Source organism: Callospermophilus lateralis, chromosome 14, assembly GCF_048772815.1.
Source record: "Callospermophilus lateralis isolate mCalLat2 chromosome 14, mCalLat2.hap1, whole genome shotgun sequence".
NCBI classification, from domain to species: Eukaryota; Metazoa; Chordata; class Mammalia; order Rodentia; family Sciuridae; genus Callospermophilus; species Callospermophilus lateralis.
This window is the reverse complement of record NC_135318.1, coordinates 17,905,882-17,928,329: the sequence shown is the minus strand read 5'-3', so window position 1 is coordinate 17,928,329 and position 22,448 is coordinate 17,905,882. Positions and strand designations below refer to the sequence as shown.

At 33.9% G+C, this 22,448-nt stretch overlaps 1 protein-coding gene and 1 non-coding gene across 6 annotated transcripts in view; both read left to right on the top strand.

Annotated features, from left to right (window-relative positions):
- Itsn2 (intersectin 2) overlaps positions 1 to 22,448 on the top strand; it is a 128,888-nt gene that overhangs the window by 67,202 nt on the left and 39,238 nt on the right. For all 5 annotated transcript variants that reach the window (XM_076833698.2, XM_077105211.1, XM_076833697.2 and 2 more), the window contains 11 exons: positions 759 to 895; positions 3,902 to 4,038; positions 5,015 to 5,112; positions 8,911 to 9,086; positions 9,445 to 9,586; positions 12,456 to 12,661; positions 14,913 to 14,977; positions 16,976 to 17,142; positions 21,014 to 21,059; positions 21,146 to 21,267; positions 22,308 to 22,404. In XM_076833698.2, coding sequence (XP_076689813.2) covers positions 759 to 895; positions 3,902 to 4,038; positions 5,015 to 5,112; positions 8,911 to 9,086; positions 9,445 to 9,586; positions 12,456 to 12,661; positions 14,913 to 14,977; positions 16,976 to 17,142; positions 21,014 to 21,059; positions 21,146 to 21,267; positions 22,308 to 22,404 — 1,393 coding nt within the window. The remainder of the gene's footprint in view (positions 1 to 758; positions 896 to 3,901; positions 4,039 to 5,014; positions 5,113 to 8,910; positions 9,087 to 9,444; positions 9,587 to 12,455; positions 12,662 to 14,912; positions 14,978 to 16,975; positions 17,143 to 21,013; positions 21,060 to 21,145; positions 21,268 to 22,307; positions 22,405 to 22,448) is intronic.
- Trnav-cac (transfer RNA valine (anticodon CAC)) lies at positions 19,805 to 19,878 on the top strand. The gene has a single exon. It is a non-coding gene; the product is annotated as a tRNA-Val (tRNA).

Genomic DNA, 22,448 nt, shown 5'->3' with positions numbered 1-22,448 from the left:
AGAGTGCTGTAAGAAGGGGGAAAGAATACAAGTTTCTGCTAAGGCACTTAACTATATTTCACATTTGACACTTTTCTCTGCTTTGAGATGATATGCTCTTTGAAGGGAAAGACTGTATACTTGGAATCAAGCAACTTGGGATTGGATCCCCTTTTAATCCATTACAATACTTTGCATACAACTAGATGCTCAATAAGTATTTCAATTCCTGTTTGGAATACATTTCGTTATTTTGGCTTATTTTAGTCATGGTTTTAGGCAAACATTATCTTTTGCATTTTTAGTTTTGGACTAAATTGTTTAATAATTGCTTCTATGTTTAGTTCAATATCTTATTGGATAAAAGTTACTGATAACTTGATACAAAAAGCATAACCAAACAAAATTCCTCTTAAAATGTTATTACAAGCAGATTGTTCCACTACATTTTTAATGAATTGCTTTTTTACTTAAAATGACTTTCCAAATCATTTTGGAAAAAAAGAGCTGTTTGGTTAAATAATCTGTGTTCCTTAGAAATGAACTGATGTGAAAGTAGGTAATTTTAACCTGTATTTGTCTCAGTGGCTACATGGCTTAAATACTACTGTATTTAAGATTTTTTTTATCATCTAGAATATTTTTTAAAATGTTAAATCTTTTAAATTTAGTTTGACTTGCTTTAGGATTTTTGTCCTTTAATGCAAATGTCACATTATTACATTAGATAAAAATATGTAAATTATTTGAGTGTTGACTTATTTCCATTTTATCCTTAGGAACTGAGAGAAAGCTACAATACACAGCAGTTAGCCCTTGAACAACTTCATAAGATCAAACATGACAAATTGAAGGAAATTGAAAGAAAAAGATTAGAGCTAATACAAAAAAAGAAACTAGAAGATGAGGCTTCAAGGTAGTATAATTGTTAAATTTACTATACTATATTGTTATTAGAATTCTGATTTTGTTGCCCATATCTTTAATTTGTCTGAAAATTTAGGGGTGATAAAAGGATTATGCTAGGATGCTAATCAGAGTCTAAATTTCATGAATTTGATCCTTCTTATAGGGCCCAAGTTTTCAGTAGCCAGTTTTATATTCCATTCCAAATACAGCCTTTGAAGTCAGATCTGGGTTTGAATTTTTAGTCTACCACTTACTACCTAAGTGACCTTGATTAAGCCATTTTACCATTCTGAACCTCAGTTTCTCCATCTGAAAAGAGTCATTAATGCGTCCTTGTAGGTAATTGAGTATTAAATAAAATAATATAGCTAAAGAACCAAGTATATGCCTATAAATACATACAATTGTAATTTTTTAGATTTAATTCTGTTACTCAAGTTTTTTGTTTTGTAATAATGCATTTATAATCAAATAAATTTATAAAAGTGAAAAAAAAAGAATGAAGTATAACATCCTGCATATAATAAGCACTCATTAATTCCATTTCTCTGTAGTTAATCTGTTACTTTGTTCTGACAGATGATAAAAATGAAATAGGTAACTCTCTCAAGTAATTCTCTTTATGCCACTGAAATATTGAATCGTCATATTTGGAAGCCTAGAACCATTCTTTTAGAGACTTTGCATCATTTTTTTTTCCTGTCCATAAGATCCTATTTTAAATATATTTCTTTGTTTCTCACAAGTTCTCCACTATCAAAAATTAGTGTGATTAATCAACAAATAAACCAATATTCCTTTTCCTTGGTGAAGAGTAGATAAGTTTATGTCTGTGAAAGAGCTCATTACTGGGGAGGCAAAAGAGACACATGCTACCATTTAGCAGACTTCTATTTTTTTTTTTTTTTAACTGTCTATTTTTATAGGGTTCCTCATACATGTTAGGGAAGCACTCTACCACTGAACCCCACCCCCAGCCCTAGTGGACCTCTATTCTAAATAGCTTCAAAATAACTTTGAGCACATTTTTATTGAGTGCTGCTGCTATGTTGCAAGTGGACACAATACCTTTATTTTATTTATTTTTATGTAGTGCTAAGGATCAAAACCAGCGTCTCGCACATCCTAAGCGAGTGCTCTACCACTGAGCCACAACCTCAGCCCATGGATTCCTTGTAATTTTAATAGGGGACTCAAGACAATTAACTAAATTGCTGTAATACTTTTTACTTTAATACCCACATTTTCATGATCTCCTAGCCAGAGATAATAGAATAATATAGAAGTAGATATAGAGGAGTTCTTTACTTGTTAACATTACATAAAGGAACTATGCAGTTTACATAACTACATATAATCACTATGTCGGAATTTTCTTTTGATATACATGAAATTATCATTGATAATTATTCATCTCACAATTATTTTCAGGCCAGTAAACCAAATTAATAATGCATGTTTTCATTTCATTAGTAATACATGTTTCATATTAGTTGAAATTAAGTAAGGACTACAAGTAAAAGCACTGTCCTCATTTCATTTATTTTTCTTGCACATAATCTTACCCTAGGGTAGGAAAGAAATCAAAGAGAACAGAAGGACATGTAGGATCTAATTGATTCAGAGCTAGGTGACAGTACTACATTTTGGTTTGCTTGTTAATTTGCCCAGGTATGTTCCCTTCTTGTTCCAAACTGTTGATAATAGGTTCTCATATTGTAGATGTGGCATCTTTGCCTTTTGTCCCCCTTCTGAGGCATCTTCTGGCACTGGACCAATTTCTCATTCACTAGCTCTTTCATAAGAAAGTTTACTAGAATTTAATGAACTTTCTGATGTTTTCAGTGTCCAACTACATATGTGGTAAGTACTCTGATAATGGTGTTCATAAGACTGTGGGAAATTAGTAAAAGTCAGTAGATATCCTGGCCTCGGGATAGTGTTAGGGAAAGTTACAGAGGAACTGGGAAAGGGAATATTAGTTGAAATTAAGTAAGGTCCATAAATAAAAGCACTGTCCTCAAGGGAGCCCCACATTTCAGTTATGGAAGCTTCTGGAAGAAGTATCCTAAGACATGATAGGGTATATAGGAGGATTTAGGAAAGGTTGAAAGGAAGCCAGTAGCAGGATACTGGGCCAGTACTATGAAGTATAAGACAGTTTGGGACAAAGAGAAAGGATTAATGACTAAGAGCCTATAATTTATGTTTTATTCACGATTTCCAAATTCCTTCAGGAATAGACTGAGAATTAAGCCAAGATTCCCACTTTGTTGGGGTATAAATGTACCCTAATCCATGGGTATAGCTGACCATGGTCTCACCTGCCCCAAATAATATTAAAGTTTAAAGAATAATTTAGTGGTGTCCACTCCACATCTGAATACAGTCATAAAAATGCATGTAATGGAGTACTATGATGTGCATTAGTTCTAATGCTAAAATAATTAAGTCTAATCACAAATCATCTTGATTGTCATATGTCCCAGAAAAATGTACAGAAACATGACTAAGTGAGAAAAAAAAATGCTCTGTAAGCTAGTGTGAAAAACTTTTTGAAGGGAAAATATAAAAAATAACCTTTCCAGAAGCGTTTCAGCAGTTGATGAGTCCATAAAACTGAGGCAGATAGTATAGTAGGAATGAAAGCTAAAAGGCAGTTCTTGTGAAGAATCTAGAGAAAAAATTTTAGATTTGTTTGCCAAAAGGTTCATTTCAACATTTTTTTTTTCTTTTTTTGGGGTTGGGAAGTTGAATGGCAAGAGGAATGGGAGGGTATGGAAAGTTGTTCAGTCATACTATCCAGCTCACCCATAGTCTTAAGTTTTCTCTTTTAATTGATTGGTTAGTTAATTGACTTCCCTTCATCCCTGAATCCCACTGTTTCTCCCCATCCCTGTAGTACTACTTTTTTACTAGTTCTCCAGCTACTTAAAGTAAGAAATGTTTTGTATTTTCACTGAGTACAAAAATAATTTTTTAGGACATTATGCAAACTTTCTTTTATTCAAAGGAAAGCAAAGCAAGGAAAAGAAAACTTATGGAGGGAAAGTCTTAGAAAGGAGGAAGAAGAAAAACAAAAACGACTTCAGGAAGAAAAAACACAAGAAAAAATTCAAGAAGACGAACGAAAAGCTAAGGAGAAACAATGTAAGGATATGGCTAAAAGATTTGATTTTCAGAGGCAAAGCAATAATAAAAGAGATCTGATGAGAAGCAAAAGAAGAAAAACAAACAGAAAGATAATCTTTTTAAAGTTAATTTTTAAATTTTTAAAGTTAATCTTTTTAAAGTTAAACTTGGATGAGAACTATATAGAGATATTAAAACAGACTGAAGGTAGAAATCTGAACATAATGGGAGGAAAAAAAGGTTGTTACCACCAACAGCAAAGACCATGTCATGATTTTCAAAACTGAAATAAATTATTTTAAATATTTTACTCAACCAGTATAACTAAACTATTTTAGTGAAACAACAGTAAAATTTTAAGTAATTTTTTCCAAAGATATACTTTGTTTTTGTTACACTTTGGAGTCTGTTCCTAAAATACCTTAATATTATATCCTCTTTCTGATGCATAAGCTTTGAATTCATATTAATGATACAATGTGTTCAAAATTTTTACAAGTTAAAGCATGTATTCTAAAAATTTAAAGTAAAACATTTTTAATCTTATCAAATCCAGTAAATTTGGAAATTCTTCTACTGTTTTTTCCTTTAGAACTATACTGATAAATCTATAAATCTTTCTTCAGCCAACCCTGTTTACTAGCTGATATTCTTATTGTGACCACCCTTTGTGTGATTTTCTTTTGTAATATTCTGACCTCAACACGTGTCCCCTTAGTCACCTTCTACTTGTCCTGCCTGCACTCCCACAGACCCACATGCGTGCTTCACACTGAAGCCGTCTCTCTGTTTTGCTGCCTCCCACTTTACTTCAGATGAATATCCATATTTGCTTTTATAGTGGTTATAAGTAGTGAAGATACTTAAATCCTCACAAGTCTTTAGCAAAAGGATTTTTACAATACTTTTCTATTAGATTTTAAGAGCTCTTTATTGAATCATAACAAAGATATGAATACATGAAAACAAATCGTGATAATTTTCTTCTCTTTAGGTGAGACAGCTAGTGCTTTGGTGAATTATAAAGCATTATACCCCTTTGAAGCAAGGAACCATGATGAGATGAGTTTTAATTCTGGGGATATAATTCAGGTAGGAAATAAAGTCTTTTTTCCCTCTCATGAATAAACTAAATACACTATAATACATTGCTTTCTGTAATAATATTGATTATACTGAAATTTTTTTTTTTTTTTTTTTTTTGGTAATAGGAATTGAATCCAAAGACACTTAACCACTGAGTCACATCCCCAATCCCCAGCCCTTTTTATTTTTTATTTTGAGGCAGGGTCTAGCTAAATTGCTTAGGGCCTGGCTAAGTGGCTGAGGTTGGCCTTGAACTTGTGATCTTCCTGCCTCAGCCTCCTTTCACTAGTATTACAGGCATGTTCCACAACACCCAAAAAATATTTTAAGAAGATAAGTAACTATTGATTTATCATTTGGCCCTACAACATACCTTAGAGCTACATGGGACAATTATTATTACTGTTATATTCTAGGAAGGAAGCTTAGACTCACACAAATTGTATCTGTCATCTCAATGCCAGAGAGGGATACAAGTCTGTGTCTTTTGATTCCAGTTTCAAATCTTGTGTTCTTTCCACTATGCCATATTGCTTCACATCATAAAAAGTGATATTGATTTTGTTAATTTAATAAATTAACAATAAAATATTGAGAAGCTGGTTGTTTTTGGCAACTGTTGAAAGAGTTGAAGGTTTTAGATGCAGGCCATTTGTTCCTTGGAATAATAGGTCTTTATTGTATTCTCATAATCCACATAAAATGGATGAATAAGAGAAGAGGCAGGGAATTGTGTTTGTTAGATCCACTGTGAGGCAATTCTAAAGTATAGGCTTTAGAAACACAAACTGGAAATTTAATCTCTATATAGTATGTGAATTATGTATCAGTAAGACATTATTAAAAACAAAGAGCTGGGTTGGGGTTGTGGCTCAGCGGTAGTGCGCTTGCCTTAGCACATGCGAGGCACTGGGTTGGATCCTCAGCACCACATAAAAATAAATAAATTAAATAAAGGCATTGTGTCCATCTACAACTAAAAACAATAAAAAAAAGAGAGAGAGCTGGATACAGTGATATACTTCTGTAATTCCAATTACTTGGGAGGATGAGGCAGGAGAATTGTAAGTTCAAGGGCAGACTATGCAACTTAGCAAGACTCTGTCTCAAAATAATTTTTTTTAAAAAGATCAGGGATCATACATAGCTCAGGGGCAGACTGCTTGCACAAGACGTGCTTGTTAAATCCCCAGAAATGGAAAAAAAAAAAAAAAGAAGTTAAATATGTACCTACCATATGAATCAACCATTCCACTCTTAGGTGATTACTTAAGAGGATTTAAAGCATATATTCACTTAAAGACAAATATTCTTAACCATTTTATTTGTAATAACTAAAAACTGGGAAAAACTAAAATGTCAAACGGAGGGAGTTAAAATGGTATATCCAATCAATGTAATTACATAGGAATAAATCTTACTGCAACATGGATAGATTTCAAAATAAATACATTAAGAGAAAGAAGATGACAAAAAGGATATTGTATGATTTTATTTATACAAAACTCTAGAAAATGCAAACTAATCTATGGTGACAGAAAGACCAGTGTTTGCGGAGAGACTCGGAAGGAGCAGTAGGGGAGGGAGGGAGGACTTATAATGGAGCAAGAGGAAACTTTGGGGAATGATAGATATGTTCATTATTTTTATTGTGGTGATTTTTACAGTCACATGAACATGTTAGAACATGAAATTTAGCAAGTTAAATGTGAAGTTTAGGTTAATTATACCTCAATAAGTTGTTTGTAACCAGGCACAGTGTGCACACCTGTAATCCCAGAAACTCAGGAAGCTGAGGCAGGAGGATTGCAAGTCTGAGGCCAGCTTGGGCAACTTAACTAAGAACTTCATCAATTTAGCAAGACCCTGTGTCAACATAAGAAATTAAGTTTGGGGAGGTAGCTCAGTGGTAAAGTGCTCCTGACCTCAAAAATGTTAATGGATTCTACATGATTTTAATAGATGTAACCCTGTCAAATCAGTGGTTTGCAAAGGGGTATGGGAAGTAAAGTGGAAATAAGCAGATACATACTATGCTAGATGGAGTTAATGAAAAGACTCCACAGACAAATGGAGGAGATTATATGTACATCAATAATACAGTATGAAGGGCTGGGGTTGTAGCTCAGTGGTAGAGCACTTGCCTAGCATGTTGAGGCACTGGGTTCGATCCTCAGCACCACATAAAATAAGTACATAAATAAAAGACATTGTGTTCATCTACAATTAAAAAAAAGTTTTAAAATAATACAATATGATAATGCTGATTATGATGGTATAAGATAAGTGGCTGGGTTGAGGGCAAATCTTGAAGGATGAGTGAAGGTTACAATTATCTTAGGTATTATATAATAAATTCTACGATAGGTTAGTGAGGATGGGGTTGAAAAAAGTTCAGAAGTTTTTAGTGCAAGGCTAGGAGTTTGGCTGCAGAAGTATAGTAGAGGTAAGAACCACACTTTTTTTTTTTTTATTTACAATGACTAAGTCATTGGTGGTAAGAATAATAGAAATACAGAAAAATTAGGTGAAGGATGGGCCAGGGGTGAGGGGGTGTAGAGAAAAGTTCAGTTGGAAGTTTCATGGGACAGCTAGTTGAAAATATCCTGCAAGGAGTTGAAGGTGTAAGTGGAAGTCAGTTCTGAAGATAGAGCTGTAGGGTTAATTATTGCAGAGGGAACTGATCAAGCTGAGGAGCAAATGGGTTTGTTAAAAACGTAGAGTGTGAGGCAAAAAAGCTAGTGATGAAACTTGTGTTAAAGGGACAGGAACCAAGAAGTAGAGCAAGAGACACTGATGAATGGAGCTTGTCTTACTAGGAGGAAAATATCTGGGAGAAGTGAAACTGGTAAATCACCTAATACATTTCTCTAGTTAGAGAACAGTATTCAGAGGTTTTTCTAGTTCTGTTAGTTCAAGAGTTCTGTAATAAGCTGGATATGGTAGCACAGGGCTGTAATCCAAGGTACTTGAAATGAGACAGGTGGATCACAATTTAAAGACCAGCCTCAGCAACTTAGCAAAATCTGGTCTTCAAAAAATTATTTATTTTAGCTGTTGATGGACCTCTATTTTATTTATTTATTTATATGTGGTATTGAGAATCAAACCCAGTGCCTCACACATGGTAGGTAAGCACTCTACACAACCCTAGCCCTCAAAAAAAATTTTTTTAAATGAAAATAGAGGCTAGGAATGTAGCTTAGTGGTAGAGTATGTGCCTCAGTGGTGGCATACATGAGGCCCTGGATCAATCCCCAGTATTGTGGAAAAAAAAAATCTATTGGAAAATTAAAAGTTTACAAGAAAAGAAATGTAATCAGAACATTGCATGACTCAGATGTGAAATATTTACATAGTCATAACATAACATTAAATATAATTTAACCAAAAATTATGATGTAACAATATTGGCAGTGTAAGAGGGTGTAGTGAAAGAGGGGTAAATTTTAATTTTTCCATAACCATATCTTATTTAGAAATATAAATGGTAATAAGAAGAAACAACTAAATGGCATGTTACTGTTAGGAATGGAAGTCAGGGCATAAGGACCCTTGAAGTGGGACAAGATTGTTTTCTCTCATAAGCTGTTAACTGTTTTCATTTATTAATTTGGATAAAATTTAAATTTAAAATGATAACTTGTCAATTCTTGAAATAGCAACCTAATTATTTAAAAATTCCTTAGCTATTTAGTTAAATGGATTTAATTCTGTAAAAGAGACTATTATACAACAGTCTGCATAAATTTCCATTATAATTGTGTAGATTTCTAAGCACTGTTCACCTCTTTGTTTCTATAGGTTGATGAAAAAACTGTAGGAGAACCTGGTTGGCTTTATGGTAGTTTTAAAGGAAATTTTGGCTGGTTCCCCTGCAATTATGTAGAAAAAATGCCATCAAGTGAAAAAGCTGTATCTCCTAAGAAGGCCTTACTTCCTCCTACAGTATCTTTATCTGCTACCTCAACTTCTTCTGAGTAAGTTTTGAGCTAACAGTGGGATTTATATAGTTCTACCAACTAATGTAGTATGCTAATGTGGAGCGGGTCGACCTGATGCTTCCTCATGTTGTTAATCTGGGCTGTACTCCCCCAAGAGAACCTTTTTTATTCCATATCTAATGCTGAAATTTTAAAAAGGAAAACATAGGTCAGTAGTTTTTTCATGAATTCTGTTTTTCCACAAATTATGTTTAGTGTATATAATATACAAGTGGATAGTATACTTGTAAATATAGTATTATTAGGGAGGCCATATTAGTCTATAAAAATTGATAGTACTTTATTAGATTTTTAAACAATTAAGTATACTTACATTAAAGTGTTACGTTTGCAGACCACTTTCTTCTCAACCGGCATCAGTAGCTGATTATCAAAATGTATCTTTTTCAAACCTAACTGTTAATTCATCATGGCAGAAAAAATCAGCTTTTACTCGAACTGTGTCCCCTGGGTCCATATCACCTATTCATGGACAGGTATGTTATTCATAATTTTTGTGTGATTTATTCTTTGAAATTGCTTCTGATTCATATGAAATAGAATAAAGATTTTTGTACAAAACTATCATTCACTCATTTAACCAGAGTTTGTAGCATTTGGTTTCTGTTCTTACCATTTACTTGTGGTGCAAAGTTAAGGAGCGATTATTACCCAAAGGATTCTCATCAATGATTCATTCCCATAGTATCAAGTAGATGATAAGCTGTTTGGGGCTTGAGGGTTTTTTGTTGTTTTGTCTTAAATTTAAGTAATTTGAGAACCCTGGAAAATATATATGTATACATATATAAATTTTACATACATACACATATATGTGTACACACACACACATATATATATATAATATATTTATATATAACCTCTGATTTAGTATAAACATTCAAAGTATTGATACATTAACATTGTTAAAAAGAAATTTCAGACTCCATTAAAATAAAGCCCTACAGATTCACTCAGGAATGTTTATTACATGATTATAGGTTCCAGCATTTTATTATGAAGTAGAAATTTAAAGAAAAATAAGTCAAAATACCTTTCAGTTAGTAATTCATAAATTAATAAGGGAGACAGATATAAATAAGTGTAAAATGTGAGAAATTATATAAAGATATCTACAAATCCCTGAGGGGAGAGAGAATGTTGTTCAATCTGTGTGAATTGGAGCAGTCTTCATGAAGGGAATTTTTTAATGGGATCTTCAAAGATAAACCAGATTTTACCAAACTGAAGGGGAGTTACTCAAGTGAAAGATCAGTTTGAGAAAAGTCACTGAGGGACGTTAATGTACAGTGTTTGCAGGAAGCAGGAAGAAATATATAGTATGGCTATAATATAGGGTTCATGGAGAAGTGAAACTAGAGAGAGAGGTTGAGGTTTATTAATAAGGGAAGCATTTACCACCCTGCTAAGCAACTTGTCAGTGAAAACCAAGAAAGGTTTTTAAGAGAGGAGTTGTGGTATATGCTTAAGAAGGATAACCCTGGCAGTGAAGTAGAGGCCAGACTGGCAGAAAGAAGCAAAGCAAGGGAAACAGTTATGGCAGGCTGTTAAGTAACTAAGTAACAAGAGATGCTGGTGTGAACCAGGGTATAGTCATGAAAATGGAAGAGGAGATAGCTTTAGAAAAGTGTTAGGACTTGACACGAAGTAGATAGCCCATTGAATGTCTAGAGTGAGGAAGATGGAGATAAAGATAATTCTTCAGAATCTTTAGCTTGAGCGACTGAAAGGACAGTGATAACGTTGTCTTCAGTAGGCAGTGGATGAGGAGTGGGTTTGAGGGGTTCTAAAAATGGTTACATTTCAGACAGGCTAAGTTCAAGGTGTATGTAATAGACAACCTGGCGGAAATACTAGTAGGCATTCTGATGTAGAACCTGGAGCTCAGGAGGTAAAATTACCCTGAAAATACAGATTTGAGGTCGTGGGCTAACATGAGGTTATTTAAGGAAAGCATGTGGAACAGTGAGGGATGAGGGCTGGACAGAAGAGGAGCCCTCAGTCACCAGGGGGGCAGGCTTCAGGAACTACAAGGGATTTAGTGATGTCAGCACTGCGCAGAGATCAAGGAGAATAAAAATTTCAGAAGGAACTTTTTGTTTTGATGTCATTATCAATAACCTTTTCTGGAAGAGGTTCAGTAGAATGATGGTGCAGAACTTAATTAGAAGGGATCAAGGGGTGACACTAGAAAGCAAGTTGAAGACTATTTCTTTCCAAATTTAGAAGTAGAAGAAAGTAGAGAAGTAACAAAGGGAATTGAAGGCTGCAGAGAGGAATTTAATTTTACAGAATATTTTTAGAAAGTGAAAGGGCATAATGTAATATTTATAGGACAAGAGAAGAGGTTAACTTTATTAAAGGAACAAAAAATTTCCTTCCTCTGAGTGACAAAGAAAAAAGAATGAACATGAATTTGAACAAGTGAAGAACTGAAAAGCAGAGGGAGGTTGAGCATAACTCCATCTCCATGCCTGGTGAAGTGACTAAGTCAACTGCAGTTAGGAGGCACCGGAAGCTGGAGGAGAGAAAAGATTTGTAGTACCTCTTTCCCTTTGTTCCATGATATATATGAATGATGGGTTTATGAATACTTCTTTAGTACTCACTGTTTACCTTCTGTACCAGTAATGATATTTCCTTAGATAGTAGGTATTCAAGAAGGTTACACATTGTTCTTTTAATTTGAAGTCAGTCAGTAAATTAAGATTATGTCACCACCATACCAAGTCTACTGTTAAAATAATAATTATAACTATTTTATGTATGAGGAAACAAATCTTGGTAACTGTGGTCTTGCATTTCCTTGTTTGTGGCTCAATGTTCATAGTGGCTCAGTTCACAGTAGCTAAGCTATGGAACCAACCTAGGTGCCCTTCAATAGATGAATGGATAAAGAAAATGTGGTACATATACACAATGGAATATTACTTGGCCATAAAGAAGAATGAAATTATGGCATTTGCCGGTAAATAGATGGAAGTGGAGACTGTCATGCTAAGTGAAATAAGCCAATCCCCCAAAACCAAAGGCCAAATGTTCTCTCTGATATGCAGATGCTGACCCCCAATAGACTAGGGAATGGGAGTGGAGGTTCACTGGATTGGACAGAGGAATGGGGGAAAGTGAGGGGAGATGAGAATGGAAAAGATAGGAGAATGAGTTGGACATAACTTTTCTATGTTCATATATGAATACACGACCAGTGTAACTTCACAATATGTACAACCACAAGAATTGGAAGTTATTCTCTATGTATGTGTGATATGTCAAAATACATTCTACTGTCATGTATAACTTAAAAGAACAAATTAAAAATACTTGTTTGTGTCTTTATATTCGTAGGGACAGGTTGTAGAAAACCTAAAAGCACAGGCACTTTGTTCCTGGACTGCAAAGAAAGATAATCACTTGAATTTCTCAAAACATGATGTTATTACGGTCTTGGAACAGCAAGAAAACTGGTGGTTTGGGGAGGTGCATGGAGGAAGAGGATGGTTTCCAAAATCTTATGTCAAGATCATTCCTGGAAGTGAAATAAAGCGAGAAGAGTAAGCATGCCGGGTGTCCCGCGGGGTGTGGGTGTCGGTGTTCCCATTAATGAGCCAGCCATGGTCTGACTGACTGTGTGATAAAAGAAAAAGTTCATGCTTAAGTTTGAATATCAGAAAGGTAATTCCTGGGGCGATAAGAGCATACTTCAGATGTTTGTGCCAGTTTTATAATATCTTTCATTCTACTCATTTCAAATTTATGAAGTACTGTATTTAGAATTTTACATGTGTACCTGAAGATCAACTAGAAAAGCAACTTTGCATTTCCTTGGAGCATTTCTCCCTTGTTTACTATATTTTTTCAGTATTTAAACAATTCTTTGCTTAGGTGCTCCCCTTTACCAGAATGGGGCATTCCCTCTGGGCCTCTAGGGTTCCTTAACACTAACCTCTCCGTTGCTCATACCTACATCCTTTGAAGTCATGAGATTTGTTACTTATTTTTCAGCTTTTCTGTGCCTATTAGTCTTAATGCATAGTAGCTACTGAATTATATTAGCTCAAGGAATGAGGAAAGAAGAAAAAGAAATGCATTTTCAAATGAACAAAACTAAAAACTAAATAGGTTAAGATCTCTGACCTTCAATTCCCAGTAAAGGTCCAATTATCAAATATCTTTAATACAAAGAAATAAGCACTAAAATAAAGCTGAGTTAACTATCTCTGGTTGGAATTTGATCTAAATAGAAAAGCAGTGTAACATAATGAAAAGGTACTGGTTTTGGAAATAAAGAGACTTGAGTTTGATTCTGCCGTTTTTTTGCCAGACGATAAGAAGTAACCTATCTGGTCTGCAGTTTTCTAAAGATTGATGAAAAGATTAACTAATCTTTAAGAATATTTTTAGTGCTGAAGTTGTTTATCAACATTTAGTTCAAATGTAGAAATTTACTGATGTGGACTTTTGGAAGCGTAAAATAATAGCACTAACAACAGTACATAGTTAACATCTGTGTGCTGTGTGTTACACCCTTTTTAAGAATTATCTTATTTAATTCCATAGCACTTGACAGAAAAGAAAATGTAAGCAAAAGGAGATTAAGTTTAATTGTGTTAGAAGACATTTCTTCTAACTTTCCATTCAGTAACTGACCTTTCTAAGAGGTAAATCTTTCAACTTGAAAGCCTGCAATAATGAAGAATCAGCACTAATGAAGGCAGCCTCTCCAGTTGTAGCATGAGTTTTAGTAAGGTTCCTTCTTTGTTGACTTGAAAACTGCCTCACTATATAATTTACTCAAGGGACCTGGGGAGCCTTTGTGCATCCCACAGGTATCTAGTCTTCAACATTCCGCAGGTATCTGGTTGACCAGTCTTCTAAATTTTTGAAAAGTTTCCTAGATTAAAATGGAAATTGTTACACATATTCTGATACTTTTAAAATTTTTTAAATATTTTTAATGTAATACATTCTAAACAACTAATAAAATTCATATATTGCCCTCACTTTCCTCTAAACCAAGCCAAGTGCCTTATGTGCTTTATGCCCTCACTTGCCTCTAAACCATGCCAAGTGCCTTATGTGCTTTATCAAAAGACTTCCCTTTTACCGAAGTCCAGTTGTCTCAAAAGCTCCTTCAGAAAGGCAAAGTACCTCACATTTGAAAAACTATAAATCGTATTGAAGTTACTTTAGTGGATTTTTAAAAAAAAATTTTTTTAGTTGTTGATGGACCTTTATTTTATTTGTTTATTTATATGTGGTGCTGTGAACCGAATACCGTGCCTCACGTGTACAAGGCAAGTGCTCTACCACTGAGCTACAACTCTAGCCCTACTTTAGTGTTTTTAAAACATTTAAGTTTATAATTAGGCAGTTCTTATTTCAGAAGGATTTTATTTATTTATTTTTATTTTTTGAATTTGAATAAAATATTTTTTATATCAAATCTTTCTTAACTATGTGCTTTCTTTTTTTAAGATTCTGTTTTATTTATTTTTTTTATTAGCTATACATTACAATACAATGATGTTGACAATTCATACATTTGAATCAAATGGGGTATAATTTCTCATTATTTATTTTTATGTGGTTCGATTCTCAGTACCACATAAAAATAAATAAATAAAATATGAGAGTATTTGTAGTCTGAATATTAAGACAGTATTTAGATTAATTTGAGGAAGCCCCTAAGGAATTCACTGATGGATGAAAACTGCTATATCCATCAAATCACCTTTCTTGTTTTTTGCTTGTGGTTTTTTTTGTTGTTGTTGTTATTAATTTGTTTGTGTCTTTATTTGGCAGGCCAGAAGCTTTATATGCAGCTGTAAATAAGAAAGCTACCTCCACAGCCTATCCAGTTGGAGAAGGTAAGCTTTTGCCAATTCATAAATCAGATAGGGGTCAGTTTAGCTACTAATTATTAACTTCTAATTATTTAACTTCACACAATTGTTGTTCTCTTGTTTCTGTGTCTTTGGTATTAAAGTAGGTTAGAAAACCTGCCCATGTCTACTTCATATGAATATTGATGATATAAAAAATATGATTGATAGTACTTGGCACTTTTCGAAAGTCAGTACTATAAAAATTCAGCCTAGATTGGCTCAATAAATAAGATTACAAATAAAAAATGTTTTGATGATTGATTATATAGGTATTTAGGAAGTAATGAAATTTCAGTACATTAGTTTATAATTAAACTGCATTTTGCTTAGTGTGCCAAATAAATAAATAGGATTTGAAGTCAAGGAACCCTTTGTTATAAATATTACAAAGAAATTTTTACTATAGTACTTTGTATTGTTTGGTTAAGAAATTTTGATTATGTTAATGGGATGAAAAATCAAAGATTGTCTACCCTTATTTCAGGTAATATTTGATTTAACAGCTATATAGATTTTATAAATGAAATACATTTTCCATTATAAAATTAATTGACTTGTTGAAGTGTATTTTATTTTGCTTAAAAATAAATTTTGGGTCTGGGGTTATGGCTCAGTGGTAGAGCACTCACCTGGCAATGGTGAAGTACTGGGTTTCATTCTCAGCACCATATAAAAATAAATAAATAAAATAAAGGTATTGTGTCCAACTACAACTAAAAAAAAAAATTAAAAATAAATAAGTAAATTTAATGGCAAATGAAATTTTATTCAGTAACCATTAAGTTGAATATTCTATTTTAGAGCCTGAAAGACATAAGAATAAATAATGTATAGTCTCCAAGTGCTCACAATAGAATGAAGAGGATAAGCCTATAGTTATGATAAATTCTACAATGAGTGAACAAAAACTATTTTGAGAAGGACCTATGAATAGCAATGTTGCATCATCTTAAACAAAAAGTAGGATCTTAACATAGTGGCAAAGGAAGAAAAAGGACTTCTAGACAGAGGGAAGAGAATGAATCAAGTTAGGGCCATGAAGTTGAGGGAACTTTAAATCACCAGTTAGGCTGCAGCCATAGGTGTACTGTGAATGAGTGCTCTCAGACGGGCCTAGGAAAATAGTGAGGAGCATTTTGGAATTTACTTAACTTATTACAATTTAAACATTTTGGTTGCTTTTGTTATATCAGCTAAGTTAGTAACAGGAATGAATGTGAAGAGTAGATAGATTATAGATGGTGTTTCTCATCCTTTCTAGTATGATAAAAGATCAAATTGCATGTTAGCAAATATAAATAAAACAAAAAAAGAAAGAAAAAGACTTCTAAAGCATAGTCACTGTTTTTCCTAAATAATAACAATCACAGGAACAAAAAACAAAGCCAATATAGAAACTTAGACATTTCCCTCAAAGTAATTCATTAATAGTTATTTGTTGAGCATCTAATTGGAGCCAACCACTATGCTTGAAGCTGGGTCATTGTGATAGGTCTTGGCTTCTGGTACCGCTGTCTGCTAGATATTGGGCATTTCCATAACTGTATATATAAAAGAAAGAACAGAGAATTTAGCAGATTAAAATACATTTTGTAAAAGGAAGTTAACATTTTTTTCATATCTTGCTTGACTCCATTATCTCATTTTGAGTAACTTAATCGTATTAAGCCTCAGTTTCATTGTCTATGGATACTAATAATTCTTTGTAGTTTTAGGTAATTCTTTATGATTAAAAAATAATGGTGATTATAACAAGGCTGTTGGAAAAAACTCATGGAAAAGCTTTATGTTAAATAACCTTTTACTAAGCAATTGTTAAATAATAACTTCCATTCCTTTTTCTATCTTCAGATCTTCTTGTATTGGGTTTTCTTAAGACATAGAGGTCTTTTACAGTAAACTTACACAAGATCCTAGAGATTAACCTAATTTCTTTTTTATTTCTTTAAAATCCACTTCCTTTTGCTTTATTCCCTACAGAATATATTGCACTTTATTCATATTCAAGTGTAGAACCAGGAGATTTGACTTTCACTGAAGGTGAAGAAATACTGGTGACCCAGAAAGATGGAGAGTGGTGGACAGGAAGTATTGGAGATAGAACTGGAATTTTTCCATCAAACTATGTCAAACCAAAAGATCAAGAGGTATTAAAAACAAAAATCACTCCATTCTTGTTGGTCAAGATTAGTATTTAAAACAGAGATCATATATGGTTTTGACCAGGCTACTTGCTTACAAGGAAACTACTCACACTAGCTCCAGTACCAGAGTTTATTTTAGGCATCCAATCAAAGAAATAAGAGGGACAGGATTTCATGAAATTCTAAGAACAAAAACCACATGTAGCAGTAAGCCTCATGATCACTAAAAATAAGGAGTGGTTCTGGACTCTCAGCAGAGTTTACAAAGGACCATCTTGAAGGAGTCTGTAAATCTTTACTTTAAGACTGTAACATTAGTGTAATTCATCTTACACTCTGAAGTTCCTGCTTCTTTTCATCCCATAATGTCGTACAGAAGTTCTTAAGACTTTTTATATACTTAAAATTTTTTAAGGGCTGAACACGGTAACACACTAGTAACTCCAGAGGCTGAGGCATGAGGGTCGCAAATTCGAGGCCAGCCTTAGCAATTTAGTGAGGCCTCTGCAACTTAGCTAGACCCTGTCTCAGAAAACATAAAATAAAAAGAACTGAAAAAACTAATATGCCATTATGTAAAAAATGTGAGTGTGTAACCGATGTGATTCTGCAATTTGTATTTGGGGTAAAAATGGGAGTTCATAACCCAATTGAGTCAAATGTATGAAAGATGATATATCATGAGCTTTGTAATGTTTTGAACAACCAATAAAATAAATAAATAAATAAAAAGAAGAACTGGAAAAGCAGCCCAGTGGTAAAGCTCCCTTAGGTGAAAGCCTTAATAAATAAATAAATAAGTTGCCGGATCTGGTGGTACATGCCTTTGCCTATAAATCCCAGGAGCTTGGGAGGCTGAGGCAGTAGGTTCACAAGTTCAAAGCCAGCCTCAGCCTAAAGCAACTCAGCAAGACCCTGTTTCTAAATAAAATATATTTTTAAAAGTAGGGGCACTCACTGGTTAAGCACCACTGGGTTCAATTGCTGGTACCAAAAAAAAAAAAAATTGAGTACAGAAGGTTTCTTTTTAAGTATATCGGTTATATCTAGTGATATTTACCACAAATCGAAACTGAAATTATTTAAACATTTATTTAAATGTTTAAATAATTTAATAAATGTTTATTTAAGCATTTAAAGCCATTACATGATAACATAAATAACTCACTTTTTATGAAAAGCAACTGTATTTTTCAAGAAAAAAATTAGAAGAGTGGCATTATTTTATATTTTTGACAAAAGTCTTCAATGTGTTGCATAATGGTAGATAGCTAGATGCTCATGTTTCTGTGTTCAATCTGATGTGATATGTTCTTCTTTTTTTTTAATTAATTTTTATTGTTGGTTGTTCAAAACATTACATAGTTCTTGATATATCATATTTCACACTTTGATTCAAGTGGGATATGAACTCCCATTTCTACCCCGTATACAGATTGCAGAATCACATCAGTTGCACATCCATTGATTTACATATTGCCATACTAGTGTCTGTTGTATTCTGCTGCCTTTCCTATCCTCTACTATCCCCCCTCCCCTCTTCTCTCTCTACTCCCTCTACTGTGATTCATTTCTCCCCCTTATATTTTTCCCCCTTTCCCCTCACTTCCTCTTGTATGTAATTTTGTATACCCCTGAGGGTCTCCTTCCATTTCCATGCAATTTCCCTTCTCCCTTTCCCTCCCACCTCTCATCCCTGTTTAATGTTAATCTTCTTCTCATGCTCTTCGTCCCTACTCTGTTCTTAGTTACTCTCCTTATATCAAAGAAGACATTTGGCATTTGTTTTTAAGGGATTGGCTAGCTTCACTTAGCATAATCTGCTCTAATGCCATGATGTGATATGTTCTTTTGATTGAAGTATGTGAACAAAATTCAACCTGATACCAATAGTGGAGAAATGGAGAAGTATTTTAATGTTTGCAAATGTCTGTGAATATTCTTCTTTGATTCTGTTACACCAAAACTTGATGAATGTTTATGTTTATAAAGCACCAATTAGAAAACAGTAAATAAATAGAAGACCAGTAGAACAGAGGAAGAGGAGCAGGGAAGGGTGGAGAGGAGGGGAAATAGAGGTAGTAGAGGAGGTAACCGAGAAAATGTGTGAATGTGTCAAAATAAATCTCACTGTTGAAAAACTAGGGGTGGAACCACAATATGACCCAGCTATCCCTCTCCTTGGTATTTTCTCATAAGATCTAAAATCAATGTACTACAGTGGCATAGTCACATCAGTGTTTGTAGCATAATTCACAATAACTAAATTATGGAATTGACCTAGATGTCTATCAGTAGATGAATGGATTAAGAAATTGTGTGCACACACACACACACACACACACACACACACACACACACCATGGAGTTACACTCAGCCATAAAAAAGAGTAAAGTGAATGGAGAATATCATGCTAAGTGAAATTAGCCAAACTCAGAAACTAAAAGGTTAAATGTTTTTTCTCATATGCAGAAACTAGAGTAAAATAAAGGAAGGATAGGATAACATAAAGAACAAAATTCAGGGACTGGGGTTGTGGCTCAGTCATAGAGCACTCGCCTAGCACATGCAAGGCACTGTGTTCGATCTTTAGCACCTCATGAAAATGAATAAATAAAAATAAAGGTATTTTAAAAAAAGAACAAAATACAAACTAATAGGGGCTGGGGATGTAGCTCAGTTGGTAGAGTTGTTGCCTCACATGCACAAGGCCCTGGGTTCAATTCCCAGCACCACAAAAAACAAACAAATAAACAAAAAACAAATTAATAGACAAGTGAAAGAAAGTCTAGTAGAATAGGGGAAGGAGAAAGAGAGGGAAAGGAGATGGGAGGAAAAGGGGGAAATCATGAGCTGAAATCAATTTCCATGCACATACTGAGTTTGTCAGGATGAACTTAACTCCTATGTATAATAAAAAATAAATAAAACTCTAATCAAAACTGGAGGCAGTCATAATTGCTTAATAGTATTATTGTGAAAACTAGTTTTTTAAAATTTTTTTAGTTGTAGATGGATACAATACCTTTATTTTATTTATTTATTTTTTTATGTGGTACTGAGGATCAAATCCAGTGCCCCACACATTGTAGGCAAGCGCTGTGCCACTGAGCTGCAACCTCAGCCCATGAAAACTAGTTGACTAGTGTGATCTCTTAGAGTAGTGCCTGTTATACAGTACTCAAAATAATGTTAACATTTACTGCCATCAACTCTGTGTAATACTTTTACTGCAGCTGTGTATCCTAAGAAAAAAATTCTTTTTGATCCCATCCCTTTTTTTTCTTCAAATTTCTATAAAATAGGAAATACGTTTGGTCCAATTTATCTTTTAACATCAAACAGAAATCAGAGTTTGCCTACCCACGGTGTGGTATTTTTCTTTTTAAATCAGTTCAATTGGTATAATGGTAACCTGGTTTAAAAAAAAAAAAAAAGTGCCTCTTACTCAGCAGGAGCTATAGGACGAGTCAGGGTACCTAGAGAAAGCAGGAACAAACTCACATGTGTCTAAACATATCCAGGACACACATGTTGTATCTAGTGGGCATTGATGTTAATCCCATTAATGACTGGGGTGCACTTGGCCTAGATATTCATGTTTAATATTCAAGAAAGATTGAGATAATGAGCCCTTTCTGTTTGAGTCAGTGATGACATCACCCACTTGCATATTATATATTCCATTAACCGACCAGATCTCCTTGTTGGATTCTTTACTTATTTGGTTTATGTAAGGTTAATTATCATTTTGAGTTGCATTTAAAGAAAGAAAAATCCTGGGAATTAGAATTCTTTAAATCTCAGTAACCTTTGTACTTTTACCTCTGGATTGTTGGAAATGATTTTTTTAAAAATGTCTCTTTCTTGTAGAATTTTGGGAGTGCTGGAAAATCTGGAACATCAAACAAAAAACCTGGTATGTATAATAGTGAGCTTGAAAAATTACTGAAGTGTTTACTGTGTCATATCTTAAATTCATAATTCTGTTTTTCTTCTTTTCAGAGATTGCTCAAGTAACTTCAGCTTATGTTGCTTCTGGTGCTGAACAGCTTAGCCTTGCACCAGGGCAGTTAATATTAATTTTGAAAAAAAATGCAAGTGGATGGTGGCAAGGGGAGTTACAGGTAATATTTTTAACATCTATTGATTTTATTACAAAAATAATGCTTGCTCATAAAAAAAAATCAATAAAAATTTTGTATCACCCATAATCAGTACCAACATTATAGCGTATTACGTTTAGTGTACTATGTTTCCCTCTAGTCGTCATCATCTTTTTTTTTTCTTTTTGTAGCTGTAGATGAACAGAATGACTTTATTTGTTTATTTTTATGTGGTGCTAAGGTTCAAATCCAGTGCCTTACACATGCTAGCAAAGTACTGTCCTACTGAGCCACAGCCACAACCCCTCCCTCCAGTCTTTTGCCTCTTCATTTTTAGTACAATTGAGTTGATATGATTATAAGTAATAATTGAAAGAACAATCTTCTCTGAAGACAGTTGTCTTCCAATAATGTATGCCTTACTAAAACCTCAATCACCTTCTTAAAGGAAAGCATAGGATCATCTTGGCCTGGGATAGGCCCAGGTGTAGTCTGCCCTCTAGGAGAAAGACCTGATTCAGGCAGTGTACTCAGAAAATAATGCATTGCACTGTCCTCCAGTAATCTTAGGTTTTTGAAGCAGCAGTGCAGGGAAACAGAATTCAGACCTAAGTGAGTCTGTTTTTTCCTAAAAATGTCAACAGATGGCTGCAGCATATGTTTTGAGAGAGAAAGAGCATTATTCTGTCAGTTCTAAAATGTCCTTACTAGTTTTTTAGGGTTGAATGATGAGAGGTATAACTGTATTTTTATATAAAATTAATAATGGTTATTAATGCAGAGATAAACATAGCTTCATTCTTGCAAATCAAAATCTTATGACTCCTAGAGATCAGTGGGGGCCCACAACTCCCATAAACTAAGACACTTATCAGTCAGAATATGCCAAGGATTTAGAGATGGTTACCTCCCAGTAGCCCAGTGCAGACACCTGATCTGTCTTTGAACAAGATTAAATTATTTATTATATGGCCAAGATTTCTGTAATTTTGCAAGTTATGTCTCAGTGATTGTTTCTGATCTCATCTTTAAATTGGGTATTTCTATTGCTAATTCCATAGGCCAGAGGAAAAAAACGTCAAAAGGGATGGTTTCCTGCCAGCCATGTTAAACTTTTGGGTCCAAGCAGTGAAAGAACCACACCTGCCTTTCATGCTGGTATGAAAATGGATTAATTTGTACTTCATCTTGGAGAGCTTGTT